The 14,187-nt window shown below is 41.1% G+C and overlaps 1 protein-coding gene across 4 annotated transcripts in view; it reads left to right on the top strand.

The window, feature by feature from the left end:
- The window catches only part of LOC123951450 (maltase-glucoamylase, intestinal), a 97,439-nt gene that overhangs the window by 33,962 nt on the left and 49,290 nt on the right, over positions 1-14,187 (top strand). For all 4 annotated transcript variants that reach the window (XM_046020171.1, XM_046020173.1, XM_046020174.1 and 1 more), the window contains 11 exons: positions 2,063-2,162; positions 3,837-3,949; positions 4,456-4,581; positions 5,818-5,949; positions 6,104-6,220; positions 6,476-6,589; positions 7,722-7,806; positions 9,226-9,343; positions 10,678-10,849; positions 12,465-12,581; positions 13,068-13,222. In XM_046020171.1, coding sequence (XP_045876127.1) covers positions 2,063-2,162; positions 3,837-3,949; positions 4,456-4,581; positions 5,818-5,949; positions 6,104-6,220; positions 6,476-6,589; positions 7,722-7,806; positions 9,226-9,343; positions 10,678-10,849; positions 12,465-12,581; positions 13,068-13,222 — 1,349 coding nt within the window. The remainder of the gene's footprint in view (positions 1-2,062; positions 2,163-3,836; positions 3,950-4,455; positions 4,582-5,817; positions 5,950-6,103; positions 6,221-6,475; positions 6,590-7,721; positions 7,807-9,225; positions 9,344-10,677; positions 10,850-12,464; positions 12,582-13,067; positions 13,223-14,187) is intronic.

The following is a 14,187-nucleotide window of genomic DNA, read 5'->3' as shown; positions in this document are numbered from 1 at the left end:
GTCCTTTACTTCTTTGGTTAGGTTTATGCCCAGGTATCTTATGGTTCTTGGTGCTATAGTAAATGGAATCGATTCTCTAATTTCTCTTTCTGTATTTTCATTGTTAATGTATAAGAAAGCCACTGATTTCTGTACATTGACTTTGTATCCTGCCACGTTACTGAATTGCTGTATGAGTTCTAGTAGTTTGGGGGTGGAGTCTTTGGGGTTTTCCATATAAAGAATCATGTCATCTGCGAAGAGAGAGAGTTTGACTTCTTCCTTGCCAATTTGGATACCTTTTATTTCTCTTTGTTGTCTGATTGCCGTTGCTAGAACTTCTAATACTATGTTGAACAAGAGTGGTGAGAGTGGGCATCCTTGTCGTGTTCCTGATCTCAACAGGAAGGCTGCAAGCTTTTTCCCATTGAGGATGATATTTGCTATGGGTCTTTCATAGATAGATTTTATGAAGTTCAGGAATGTTCCCTCTATCCCTATACTTTGAAGCGTTTTCATCAGGAACAGATGCTGGATTTTGTCAAATGCTTTTTCTACATCAATTGAGAGGACCATGTGGTTCTTCTCTCTTCTCTTATTGATTTGTTCTATCACATTGATTGATTTGCGAATGTTGAACCAACCTTGCAACCCAGGGATGAATCCCACCTAGTCATGGTGGATAATCTTTTTAATGTGCTGCTGGATCCTGTTTGCTAGGATCTTGTTGAGAATCTTTGCATCCATATTCATCAGTGATATGGGTCTGAAATTCTCCTTTTTGGTAGGGTCTTTGCCTGGTTTGGGGATCAGGGTAATGCTGGCTTCATAAAAAGAGTCTGGAAGTTTTCCTTCTGCTTCAATTTTTTGGAACAGCTTCAGGAGAATTGGTGTTATTTCTTCTTTGAAAGTTTGGTAGAATTCCCCAGGGAATCCGTCAGGTCCTGGGCTCTTGTTTTTTGGGAAGTTTTTTTTTTTTTTTCTCTTTACTTGTTTTTTATTTTTTTATTTTATTTTTTTTCCATTTTATTTATTTTTTCAGCATAACAGTATTCATTCTTTTTGCACAACACCCAGTGCTCCATGCAAAACATGCCCTCCCCATTACCCACCACCTGTTCCCTTTTGGGAGGTTTTTGATCACTGCTTCAATCTTGTTACTAGATATCGGTCTATTCAGGTTGTCAATTTCTTCCTGGTTCAATTTTGGGAGTTTGTAGTTTTCCAGGAATGCATCCATTTCATCTAGGTTGCTTAGCTTATTGGCATATAACTGTTGGTAATAATTTCTGATGATTGTTTCTATTTCCTTGGTGTTAGTTGTGACCTCTCCCTTTTCATTCATAATTTTATTAATTTGGGCTTTCTCTCTTTTCTTTTGGATTAGTGTGGCCAATGGTTTATCGATCTTATTGATTCTTTCAAAAAACCAGCTTCTAGTTTCATTGATACGTTCTACTGTATCTCTCGTTTCTACCTCATTGATCTCTGCTCTAATCTTGATTATTTCCCTTCTTGCATGTGGAGTTGGTTTGATTTGTTGTTGATTCCAGGAATTCTGTTTTAATTGGACTGGGATGCAGCCCCAGGTTGAGAACTACTGTTCTAAAGTCTTAGAAGTTCAGCTCACGTTCTAAAGTCTAGACTTTAACAAGACTAGAAGACCAAGATATCTTGAGTAGAGCTCCCTCTAGTTTCACATTAGAAAGATGTCTGATTCATGTTAAGCCTTGATGGAACTTTTGCAGATGGAATTAGGTTAAGCCTCTTTGAGAGAAGACATTTTTGAACTACGGTTTCAAAATTCTTGTTCTCCTACATTTTGACAGGTATCCCAGGCTCTCACATTTCTACTAGATAAATGGTCATAACTGACTCAATTCAATAAGAGAATACTAATTCACTTGGTTGACATCAACCAAATCTGGACTTGATATGTTAAAGATTTATCTGTGTCTTCTTTGACCATGAGTTCCCTGTCAGTTATTCACATGATTAACACTGATGTATTAAGTCATTTATAGTAATTTGGGGTTTAGATGATTAGATGGTAAGTTTTCTATTTTTTATTTTCTTTCTATAGGATGGAACTAACTTATATGGTACACAGACATTCTTCCTGTGTCTTGAAGATGCTAGTGGATTGTCTTTTGGAGTGTTTCTGATGAACAGCAATGCCATGGGTAAAAGACTAAAGGAATATTCATAAAAATGCATAAGAGCAATTTTCAGCACTATGAGAAATGGAATGGAGCCCTTTAGGAATGGCTGAGTCATATCTCAGGGACTTGCATGTTCTTTGATTGTCCCATCTCTAGTTCATTACCTATTGTTATATGGTAACTATATATAGGCTTTCTCTCCTAACTTGTGATTTTCCTGAATCATAGCTCAGAGTCAGCTAAACCGAGCAATGAATATTTCATTCAGATAATACAGTGGTAGCAAGGCAAAGTGGAGTGGCAAGGGTCATGCCCTACAAGATCAAATTGTTTAAGACCAAACAGTGTAACATCAGAGGATTCCAAAAAGTAGGTAGCTTCCCCATCTTTGAAGGTTTAGATTGAATCAATGATTCTCTACTTTTTTTCAGTAACAGTGGATCTCAGTGGCAGTCAGTCACCACAGGGGAAGAGGAGATGTATTAGGATCTCCCAGGGTTGATGGGATATTGATCCCTACGTCTTCTCAACTGAGAATCAATGGACTAGATCAGAGGTGCTCAAAGCATGGCCCACAGATAGTTCACAAACTGTTTCAGGTCTATATAAGATGATTATAATATTGGAAAGTAAACATTGCTGTGGCCCTGTGTGAGTTGTTCTTATGACCAAAGAATACATTTCAGTAGATCTTGAAAGCTTTTTATTCCTAAATGCAAACCAAGGCCATGGGGAAACTTCACCTCTGAGAATTGTGATTGGGTCTTAGGGGGATTTGGAGTTTATAATATAATCTCTGACTTTTTTTTTTAAGCTTGGCTTAAAAAAAGCCAAGGGAGTGAGATTCACTGAGGCTGGTGCCTCAGTTTGTCCAATTGGGTTACATTCCTGCAATGATGATGGGGTGTGAGGCAGGAGCAACAAGTTCTGTAGTTGTGAAGGTCAAGAAGAAACAGTTTTCCTCTGCCCTGGCTAGTCCAGTATTTGGGGGCCTGTGAGTCAAACTGACAAGAGATAGGTTAGCAGGAGAAAAGACAGGTAATTTCCACGTGCAGCTTGGGTACACAGGAGAGTACCCAGTGAAGAGTAACTTCTCAGAGGGGTGGGTAGAATTTGGGGCTTATATTCCAGCTATGCAAATGAGAGGGAGATAAGGGGTACTCATGGGAAAACACATGACTTTTTGGAGAGATAAATGAGCCATTTGGGGAAGAGTTAGGGGGGTAGGATATTCTTGTGACAATGTCTGTTTGGTGATGGTGCCAATGTATTGTCTCGGAGAAGATTATAGTTGCTCTGGGGGGTGGGGATTTATGACAACTGAGTTCTTTTGGGAATTCCTGCTTTTTGTTGATAAGGGATTTCAGAAGCTCAAATGTCTTCTGCTGAAAATCTGTGCTACAGTGGCTTAGTCTGGACCCCTTTGTGAAACTATTTTTCATGAAAGCCTGAGTCCTGACATGGGAATGAAGACGCTCAAGTCACCAATGACCAAAATCAGTCATGGAACAAATGCTTTGCCTTTCATGTGCCGTGTTCATCAGAATGTCTCCCTTTGTATACAAAATTTGAGGTGTTGGATTCACTTTCTTAATATTCAGATGATTGGCGATCCTCCGGTCTAAAACTCTGCATTCGTTACTCTAGAGTAAATTCTAATTTTTATTTTTCTTTTCCACTTCAAAATCTTGCAAGAGGTTGCCCTCCAGCCTGCCCCAGCTGTCACTTACCGCACCATCGGGGGCATTCTTGACTTCTATGTGTTTTTGGGAGACACTCCAGAGCAAGTTGTTCAAGAGTATCTAGAGGTAAACTTACAATACCGTGACTACAACTGAGGAAATAAATCCCAAGTAGCACAAAGAAAAGTAAATTTAATATGCAGATGTGAGGCACAAATATCTGCTGTTGTAAGCAGCTATTAGAAATCTGCTACTACAATGGCTCCTATTCTCAATGATTTATAAAGGGGCTAGGAAAATAGACTAACATTCCCGCATTCATGAAATGGTGTGTTGGAATTTAGAGTAGGTCATGTGCCCCCAAACTAGTGCTTACAACATTTTGTTAAAAATTGAGTATTTGCAGGGCACCTGGGTGGCTCAGTGAATTAAGCCTCTGCCTTCAGCTCAGGTCATGATCTCGGGGTCCTGGGATCGAGCCCTGCATTGGGCTCTTTGCTCAGTGGGGAGCCTGCTTTCCCCCTCTCTGCCTGCCTCTCTCCCTAGTTGTGATCTCTGTCTGTAAAATAAATAAATAAAATATTTTTAAAAATCAAGTATTTGCTAACTTTCATTTCACATACTTCTTTCAGCTCATCGGACGGCCAGTCCTTCCCTCATACTGGGCACTTGGATTCCATCTCAGTCGTTATGATTATGGAACACTGGAGAGCTTGAAGGAAGTCGTGGAGAGAAACCGTGCAGCAGGGCTCCCTTATGTGAGTAAGGCTTTAAGTCAACTCCGGAAAGAAAGGAATTCCCTTGGGGAATAAGAACAACTGCTTATAATTTCTGTGCCTGAGTTATTTTTTAAATATATATAATAAAAAGATTTTTATATATTCAGAATGCTAGACTTTTTTGCTGCACTGGCCATTCCCTTAAGGAACTAGTTGTTTTTTGTTTTTTTAATAGGAAATGATACTTAGAGACCACAATTTTGGGGTTAGGAAGACAATCTTTTTGTGTCTGTTTTTCTTAGAACATTTTATTAGTAAAATTTTCTCATGCTATTGTATTGACTACATTTATGTAATGTGTTTTTATTTGGGTTCTCAAAGCATTTCTTTCCCTAGTTTAAGTGAGCAAAACCATATAGTACATACATTTAATAATAGAATATTTTGATATTTTGAATGGCTAAATTTGAACATGTCTCTTCTGTCATGGAGTGTGAGGCTTTTTAAGAGGTGCAAAGGAAAAAGCCCAGTTGTCTCTGGAATAATCCTCTTCTCTTCCCCACCCCTTTCCCTTGGAGGCAGACACATAGGTCCTAGAGAAAGGGTCAGTTTCATTCTAGGAGCCACTATTTTCATACAGGTAGAATTAGGAAAAAATAAATGCCAAAGAAAACTTGAGTTAGAAGAGAAGCAACAAAACAAAACACGAGGCAGTAAAATGAGAGAAATGTAGGACAGACTGTCTCTTCTCCCCTTCCATTTGTGGATGGGGTAGGATTTAGGTATGGATACGTAATTTTAATTAAAATTATGTTCAGTTAGTATATAGTAGTACATGAGCCGTTTTTGATGTAGTGTTCGACGATTCATTAGTTGCATATAAACCCATTGCTCATCACATCACGTGCCCTCCTTATTACCTACCACCCGGTTACACCATCTGTTTTTGATAGCCTTAGTGATTTGCTGTGATTGTTGTGGTTTGTTTGTTAGATTGGTTTTGAGTGACGGAGGGGGCTGGGTGACAAGGCCCGGTGATGCAGTTAACCTGGTCCCAGGGTTGAGGGATAGGCCTTAGGGACACAATGGGTCCTCTGTTTTTGAAATTACTGTTGGAAAACAAGCACTTAGATGCTAGGGACTGATCAAGAACCTGGCTTCGAGCCCGGCATGCAGTCAGCGTGTATGGTGGATAATAACAATGATGATTTGACTGAGTCGTTTGAACAGGGAATTTCCTGCGAGCTGAATTGTGGAGTTTGTGTATACTTTCAGGATGTCCAGCATGCCGATATTGATTATATGGATGCGAGGAAGGACTTCACTTATGACCCAGTCAATTTTAAAGGCTTCCCTGAGTTTGTTAAGGAGTTACACAATAACAGTCAGAAGCTGGTCATCATTGTGGTACGGGCCATCCTCCTTTCCCCCTGGATCATCAGGTGCTGGCTCTTCCTTATCTTTACATCAACCTCTCTCTCCTTCACCCCCCAATTCCTAGTCTCCTTTCTCTGCCTCGAGCTTGAAGCTGGATTCTTCATTGTGTTTTTTCTTTTCTTAGGATCCAGCCATCTCCAACAGCTCTTCCCCCAGCAATCCCTATGGCCCGTATGATAGGGGTTCCAGCATGAAGATATGGGTGAATGCTTCAGATGGGGTGACACCACTCATTGGGGAGGTAACTAAATGGGGGATCTGGGGGCTGGTGATGGGGCTGTGGCAGAATGTGTGTGTGTGTGTGTGTGTACGTGCGTGCGCGCATGTGTATGTGTTTGCATGTGTGTAATTGTCTTGACACTTTCAGATACCTTATATATGCTGGGGATACACTTGCCCCCCCACCCCCGTCCCTTCATCCCCAGACCCCTACCAGCCATCTAGCTCTATATTCATTTAATTAACTCTGATCAATGTTTTTCTTTTTCTCCTGCAGGTCTGGCCTGGAAAAACTGTGTTTCCTGATTATACCAACCCCAACTGTGCTGTTTGGTGGGCAAAAGAATTTGAGATTTTCCACAACCAAGTAGAGTTTGATGGAGTCTGGATTGTGAGTTCTTAATATTCTGAATATTCGGTGACTTATGTTCAGACTGTGTGTTTCTATATGATTGAGTCAAGGAACATGGCAGGAAGAGGAGGGGAAAAAAGCACATAGGGCAGTCATTCTGATATTCCCTATCTTACTATTCAAATAATCTTACTGAAACATGTAGCTTAGAATCTAAATCAGATCATTAGGCCTGGAAGTAAACTCAGAAATTTTTTTTTTTCTGAATTCAGCTTTTCTTTTAAAAATGAATGAGTTGAAGGACACAAAAATCAGTCATATATGCCTTATGTTGTCTCAAACTTATATTGGTTTGTTCAATCGCCAGCATAGTGAGCGTTCTTTTCTTTGGACACGGTGCACAAATTGATCAAAACCAAAGTCCCCAGGTGTGTGACAAAACTGTGGGGGTGGTAAGGACAAATGTCACATATGATATCAAATGAAAACAAATTCAAAGCAGCAGATGTTCAGCAAAATTTAGGGAGCTCTAGAGTTGAACTTTTTTCTATTTTTAAGAGAAGTATAGAAAATTTGAACAATACAGAGAGCTAAAAAGATGAAAGCCAAAACCCTCTAAATTGTTAACCAAAAACATCTACCATCGACATTTTGGTATGCATCTTTCCAGAACCCTCACCTGCCCAGCTGTTGGCATGGGCTTTCCCCTCACTTTCTCTACGTATGTATTTGTGTGTGTGTATGCGTATGTGTATATCTAGTGTATATATGTATACATAATACATATGTGTATATATATAGATAGATAAATAGAATGTGTGTGCATTCATAGCTGTATTTGGGTATATAGATAACATATAAGTTGATATATATAGAAGCATATGAATCGCGATCTTTTATCACCTAATGTTTTTGAAAATTTTTCATTTCCCATGATTATAGACATAGAGCATTTTGAAGGGATTTTAAGAACTTTCTCTGTGACACCTTCCGTGGGTAGAAAAGACAGGAACATCATTTCCCTCCATGTGCATAAGAATCTCTTTAAAGACGAAATATCTGGAATCATTTCTCCAATTTCTTAAAAAAACAAAAAAGGAGATAAACATCAGTACAACATAAGGGGGAATGTTACTTTTCCTTTGTGGTAGTTTTGCTCTTTGTCTTGCAGGATATGAATGAAATCTCCAACTTCGTTGATGGTTCCGTTTCAGGATGTTCCACGAACAATCTAAATTACCCCCCATTCACTCCTAGTAAGTCTTGGTGGTAGTATAATTAAAGTGGCAATGCATATTTGGTGTTTTACATTCATAAGGTTAGACATGAACCACCCGACAAGGGAGTTTGTGCGTAAGTGTATGTAGGGAGAGGAAAATGTGAGTAATATATACAGAAAATTAGGAAAGAAAACCAAAGTGCTCCAAGCTCTCGTAAATGAGACATAAATTCAAAGGGGGCCACGAGTCTTTCTACTGACAGGCTGAGCTGTTTCTAGGCAAGGTCCAGAGAACATTCAGCACAGAAGCCAAAGGCTAGTGGTTAGTTGGTATTATTCTCTAGCGTGTATCCCTGGAGGTCAGGGCTTACTAGAAAGAGACCGTGTAACTGGGCTTGATCTTTGGATGAGGGTGAAGTCTGGTGATACAAGAGTGTGAAGAACAGATGTGAAATGTAGGATGAAAAAGGAGCCAGGACCCATGGCCTTGAAGGCCCGAATCAGAGCCCATGAATATACTAGTGAGCTCTGGCTGAACTCTGAACAACACCATCTCTCAGGGTATGGCCCTGGAATCCAGCATTTGCTGTAGTTTGGAGAAAGCTAGAGGCTCACAGATACATTTTATCTTGCTCGAGGAAAGAACGAGGTGCTAGCGTTAGAGCTTCTTAGGAAGACTTCCAGTGTGGTGAGGAAATGGGACATGGGGGCAGATGGGCCAGGGATTTGCATGGGGTGAAACAGTTTGCACTTCATTCTCTTGGTGATGAAGCTTTTTATGTTTTCATATAAGGGAATTAAGGTAGTAAAATTGTTTTGGAAATACTAATCTGGCGTTAGTGTGCAGTATGATCAGAAGTCAATAAGCCATTAACTGGGTGTGGTGCATAAACAACGAATTCTGGAACACTGAAAAATATTTTAAAAAGTAAATAAAAATTAAAAAAAAAAGAGAAACCATTGCAGTCATTAAGATGCAAATGTAATTTGGATTGGAGTCGGAATGGTACAAAGAGCAGAAAAGAAGAGAAGCGTGAGAGAGATTGAGGAGGCAGTCTTTTTACTCTCTGGTCAGTGGAGAAAAGGAGTGAACAATTAATTTACACTTTCATCCATTATTTCTGTTCTTGGACCACATGGTTTGGCTCAGTTTGCAGAATCCGGATTAAACCTCAAGTCTAACTGGATCCTCTGGCTTCCAAGGTGCCTGCCTTGAGCCACAGGATCACCTAGGGTGGAAGAGTGTGTATGGGGCAGCGCAATTTATTTATATATCAGAGAAACTACTCCAAACATATAACCCTCTGACAGTGAGGAAGCTGTGTGATCATTTGTAGGATGGCCACAATAGATCCCTGCCTAGACTGCCACTGTTTCCAGGTGTGCCATTGGATAGTCCAGGAGCAGGGAGTGTGCCCCCGAGGCTCTCATTGACCGATTCCCTCTTCTGCCCCAGGAATCCTGGATGGGTACCTGTTCTGCAAGACTCTCTGCATGGATGCAGAGCAGCACTGGGGCAAGCACTATGACGTCCACAATCTGTACGGCTACTCCATGGCGATTGCCACGGCAGAGTAAGACCACTGTTGCTATGGACTTCCTGCATGATCAGATTACTGATCTTTGTTCGATGCCACATGCCAGTGTGTTATTTTTAAGAACCTGCAAGATAAATAGGGTTATTAAACTGACTGAATGAAGAAACTACCCAGCACATAGGGAGGAAGGAATCCGGGAAATACGTGTGGAATGTATAAAATGAAAGAATGGATGAATACGTGAATGGAAGGCTGGAAGAGATAGAGAGAAGTAACTTGACCAAGAGCAAACAACTAATACCTTGTAAAAGCATATTTTAAACGGTTTTTGCATGAATCCAAAACCCATATATTTTCCTCTCTGCCGCACTGTATGGGGTATGGAGGGTAAAGTAACTTACAGACTTCACATGCCTCTGGGTTTTGGATATGGGTTCAGCATCCTTCTACCATGCTGTGTCTACCCCTTGTGTGTAGACTCAAATTCTACAGTGGGGGAAACGTACTGAGAATTTGCTCTACTGACTCTAACGGTGACAGCAGGAAGCCAGACCGAAGCCACGTTCATTCATTAGCAAAGTCATGGTGTAAGTTAGCCATCTTGAAAGTTGTTTTAAAAATTACAGAGCAAAAGTGTAAAATAGACATATAGACTTACAATTTAAAAAATACAGATAGGAGTGCCTGGCTGGCGCACTCAGTTAAGTGTCCGACTCTTGGTTTCAGCTCAGGTCATGATCTCAGGGTCATCAGATTGAACCCTGGATCAGGTTCTGTACTCAGTTCAGAATCTGCTTGGGATTTTTCTCTCCCTCCCTCTATCCCTTCCTGCTGGTGCTCCATCTCTTTTAAAATAAATAAATAAATCTTTTAAAAAAATATAGATGATACGTATTTATAGTTACTTATAAAACTACACATATGTATCCATACATTTAAAATGACTTGTTTATTACAAAATTATGACCAAAGTGTCTCTACTTAAAAAAAATTTAAGTTCCAAAAAGCTGTTCATAAATTCACTTTTTGTGTGTGTTTAAAATCATGCAATGTGAAAAATCAGTGTATATCCATCTATGTAAAATTAAATTTCACCTTTGTTCCCTAAAAATTGTACCTCTAGTTACTAGCCTTTTCAAGGCTACTTTTAAAAATCTTGGGAATTATGGCTTTAATGAGGTACATAAAACACGTGAAAACATAGCAAAATAAAATGGAAACATACTCAACGAGCAGTCTGCTTCCACAGCATCTCTAACCCTACTAGGAGGGAGTTAAAAGGCAATGATCCTCGTCATTGTCACTGTGTCTGAGGGGCTGAGACATGCTGAGATCACACACTGACTCCTTAAGTTTCTTTCTCTTTCTAGAGCTGTCAAGACTGTGTTCCCTGATAAGAGAAGCTTTATTTTAACCCGTTCTACCTTCGCGGGATCTGGCAAGTTTGCAGCCCACTGGTTGGGAGACAACGCGGCCACCTGGAATGATCTTCGGTGGTCCATCCCTGGCATGCTGGAATTCAATCTTTTTGGTATCCCAATGGTGAGTCCACATCCCTACCTCAATCCCCAGAAAGCCTCTTCTAGAAAATTCTCAGAGTAGGACGCTCACCTCTCCTACCCTTCCTGGCCCAGGGATTTAATGTCTTGAGAACAAAGGCTTCATCTACATCAGTATGGCTCTGATACTACAACATACTTTCCTGTACTGACTTATTAAGATAGGAAGTGCAACTTTGAATTGCTGTCGTTGGAATATTTTTTTCTATTGAGGTATAACATACACACAAAAAAGTACACATATCCTTCAGTACATAGTTGATGGATTTTATGAGCTGAACACACGTGTGTATCCAGTACCCACATGAGAGAACATATCTTTGCCAGGTCCCTAGAGGTGAGTTTGACATCTATTAGTTAAATTCAACATTTATATTTATGGAGCTGTTACTCTGTGCAAAGTACTAAGCTAGGTATGCAGGGTGAGGGTAGAGAAAAGCATAAATATTACAGAAGCAACTTCTCTTTCCTCTTATATAGAAAATATATAACCAATAATTATGACAAGCTAGGGACATGTAAATTAAATATTGAGGGAAATCCTGAGAAAGACTTTTTTAGTTCTGACAAGATAATAAGGAACACAGGAAGTCAGGGCAACACATGAGAAGAAACATCACGGAACAGGTTGCACTTGAGTTTCCCCTTGAAAAGTGGGCTTATTTTACCAGACTAATGGAGAGGTCATTTTAAGTTTGAGAAATAAACATGAGGAAAAGCAGTAAGGGGGAGAATTTGATGTGTTTATAAGGATTAGTTTGTAGGACTGGAGTGGAAAGCGATCCTCGAAAGGTGGGTTGGAACCAGGTTTTGAGGAGCTGCTAGCTAAGATGTGAGGAGACCTTGGAGATGTTTGAATACGTGACTGATGGAGTCAGATTTAGGCTTTGAGAAGTTGATTCTGATAGTGGTATGGTCAAATAATATTGGCAGTAATCTCAGTTTTACCCATCAAAAAGCTATTGTATGTTGGGGCACTTGGGTGGCGCCATTGGTTGGGTATTTGACTCTTGGTTTCAGCTCAGGACATGGTCTTGGCATAGTGGAATGGGGCCCCACATCAGGCTCCACACTCAGCAGGGAGACTGCTTGGGACTCTCCCTCTCGCTCTGCCCCCATCCCCCACCACTCTCTCTCTCAGTCAAATAAATCAATAAATATTTAAAAAACAAAAGCTATTGTATGTCAAGTGTTTTACTTACATTATGTCATTTACTAAAACCCTGTGTAGCTAATTAACACCCATTTAATGAAACGAGGAAACTGAGGCACAGAAGGATGAAGTAGCTTGCTCATGGTCATTTGACAGTAATGAGTGGGCATGGGGGAAGCTCCTGGGAGGCTCAGTTGGTTAAACATCTGACTCGATTTCAGCTCGAGTGAGATAGAGCCCTGTGTCAGGCTGTGTGCTGGTTGTGGTGCCTGCTTAAGATTCCCTCTCCCTCTGTCCCTCCCTTAAAAAAAAAGGAAGAGTGAACATGTGATGTGACCCAATTCTGATCACATTCTATAAGCCTTCTCAGGGAAGTCCCTGATGGGAAGCAACGAGGGCGGGAAAATGGAGGTGAGGTAAACATTCTGTCTGTGTGTCCTTCCAGGTGGGTGCCGACATATGTGGCTTCGCACTGGATGCCCCTGAGGAGCTCTGCAGGCGGTGGATGCAGCTGGGGGCATTCTATCCCTTCTCCAGGAATCACAATGGCCAAGGCTATAAGGTAAGTCTCCCAGGAGACATGATCAAAACAAGAGCGGGATCTGCCTGCATCCTCACCAAGGCATTGGCTGAGCCAACCTCCTACCTGGCGCTTTGCTTTGGCTAATTTGTAATTAACCAGGACCTCTGACATGCCATTAAAACGCTCCGCTGTCACAGAGTCTGCTTTTGGAACTGCTGCTGTCGAGGAGATGGTTAGTCTGTGAAGGTTTTCATCAACTGTCTGTACACTCTGTCTACATTGCTCATTTTGTTATGAGAGTCAGATGAGGAAGTACTTCAGAATGATTGACATGGCAGGTGGTGAATGGCACTTACTGGTGAAGCGATCCTGCCCACCTGTACTGCTCAGAGGCTGAGTTTACACCCTAGGCTCCCGGTCTTTGAGGAAGGAAACTCTTGGGTTCTGATGAATGGGGTCTGGAGTTCTCCAGATGCTTCTGTCATTCATAGCCCGATCACAGCGGCAACTTCTTCCTCTTCCCAGGCCCAGGATCCTGCCTCTTTTGGAGCTGACTCTCTGCTGTTGAACTCGTCCAGGCACTACCTTACCATCCGCTACACCCTGTTACCCTACCTCTATACCCTCTTCTACCGTGCCCACAGCCGGGGGGACACGGTGGCCAGGCCCCTTCTGCACGAGTAAGTTCACCTTATCTAAAGAGCTTTTGTTAATGTGACCGGCAACATGGACTGTTTGATCAAATACCCGTGTGAATATTGAGACACTTCGAATGGTTATTCAGATACCTGTGTATTTTTTTTTTCCATTTTATTTATTTTTTCAGCGTAACAGTATTCATTCTTTTTGCACAACATCCAGTGCTCCATGCAAAACGTGCCCTCCCCATTACCCACCACCTGTTCCCCCAACCTCCCACCCCTGATCCTTCAAAACCCTCAGGTTGTTTTTCAGAGTCCATAGTCTCTTATGGTTCGCCTCCCCTCCCCAATGTCCATAGCCCGCTCCCCCTCTCCCAATCCCACCTCCCCCCAGCAACCCCCAGTCATCAAAAGAAATGAAATCTTGCCATTTGCGACGACGTGGATGGAACTAGAGCGTATCATGCTTAGTGAAATAAGTCAATCAGAGAAAGACAACTATCATATGATCTCCCTGATATGAGGACATGGAGAAGCAACATGGGGGGTAGGGGGACAGGAGAAGAATAAATGAAACAAGATGGGATTGGGAGGGAGATAAACCATAAATGACTCTTAACCTGTGTATTTTTTTTAACTGGGCTATGCCATTGGTATTTGTAAGACCACTGCTGCCTCCATACTGTTCTAGAGGAATATTTAAATGGTATAGCTTGTTCCCCTTTGGGGAACAGGACTTCTATCCCCAAAGGACAGAAGTAGACTTCTATCCCCCAAGGCTCTCAGGCACATATCTGCTTTTGTTATTATTATTACTGTTATTATACATTCATTATTTTGAGTCCATTTTTACCACCTCCTGGAATTCCCTGTTAAAAGGCAGCTGCCCTAAAAGAGAAAAGAGTAGAATTTTAAATTATCTGCTATGCATCATGATCGCATCCAATTCCTTCTTGATCGTCTACTGAAGTTTGGGGATGTATTGCTTGTTTTACTTATTTTAT

The sequence above is a fragment of the Meles meles genome, chromosome 10, assembly GCF_922984935.1.
Source record: "Meles meles chromosome 10, mMelMel3.1 paternal haplotype, whole genome shotgun sequence".
NCBI classification, from domain to species: Eukaryota; Metazoa; Chordata; class Mammalia; order Carnivora; family Mustelidae; genus Meles; species Meles meles.
The sequence above is the reverse complement of the archived record's forward strand: the minus strand, read 5'-3'. Positions and strand labels throughout refer to the sequence as shown.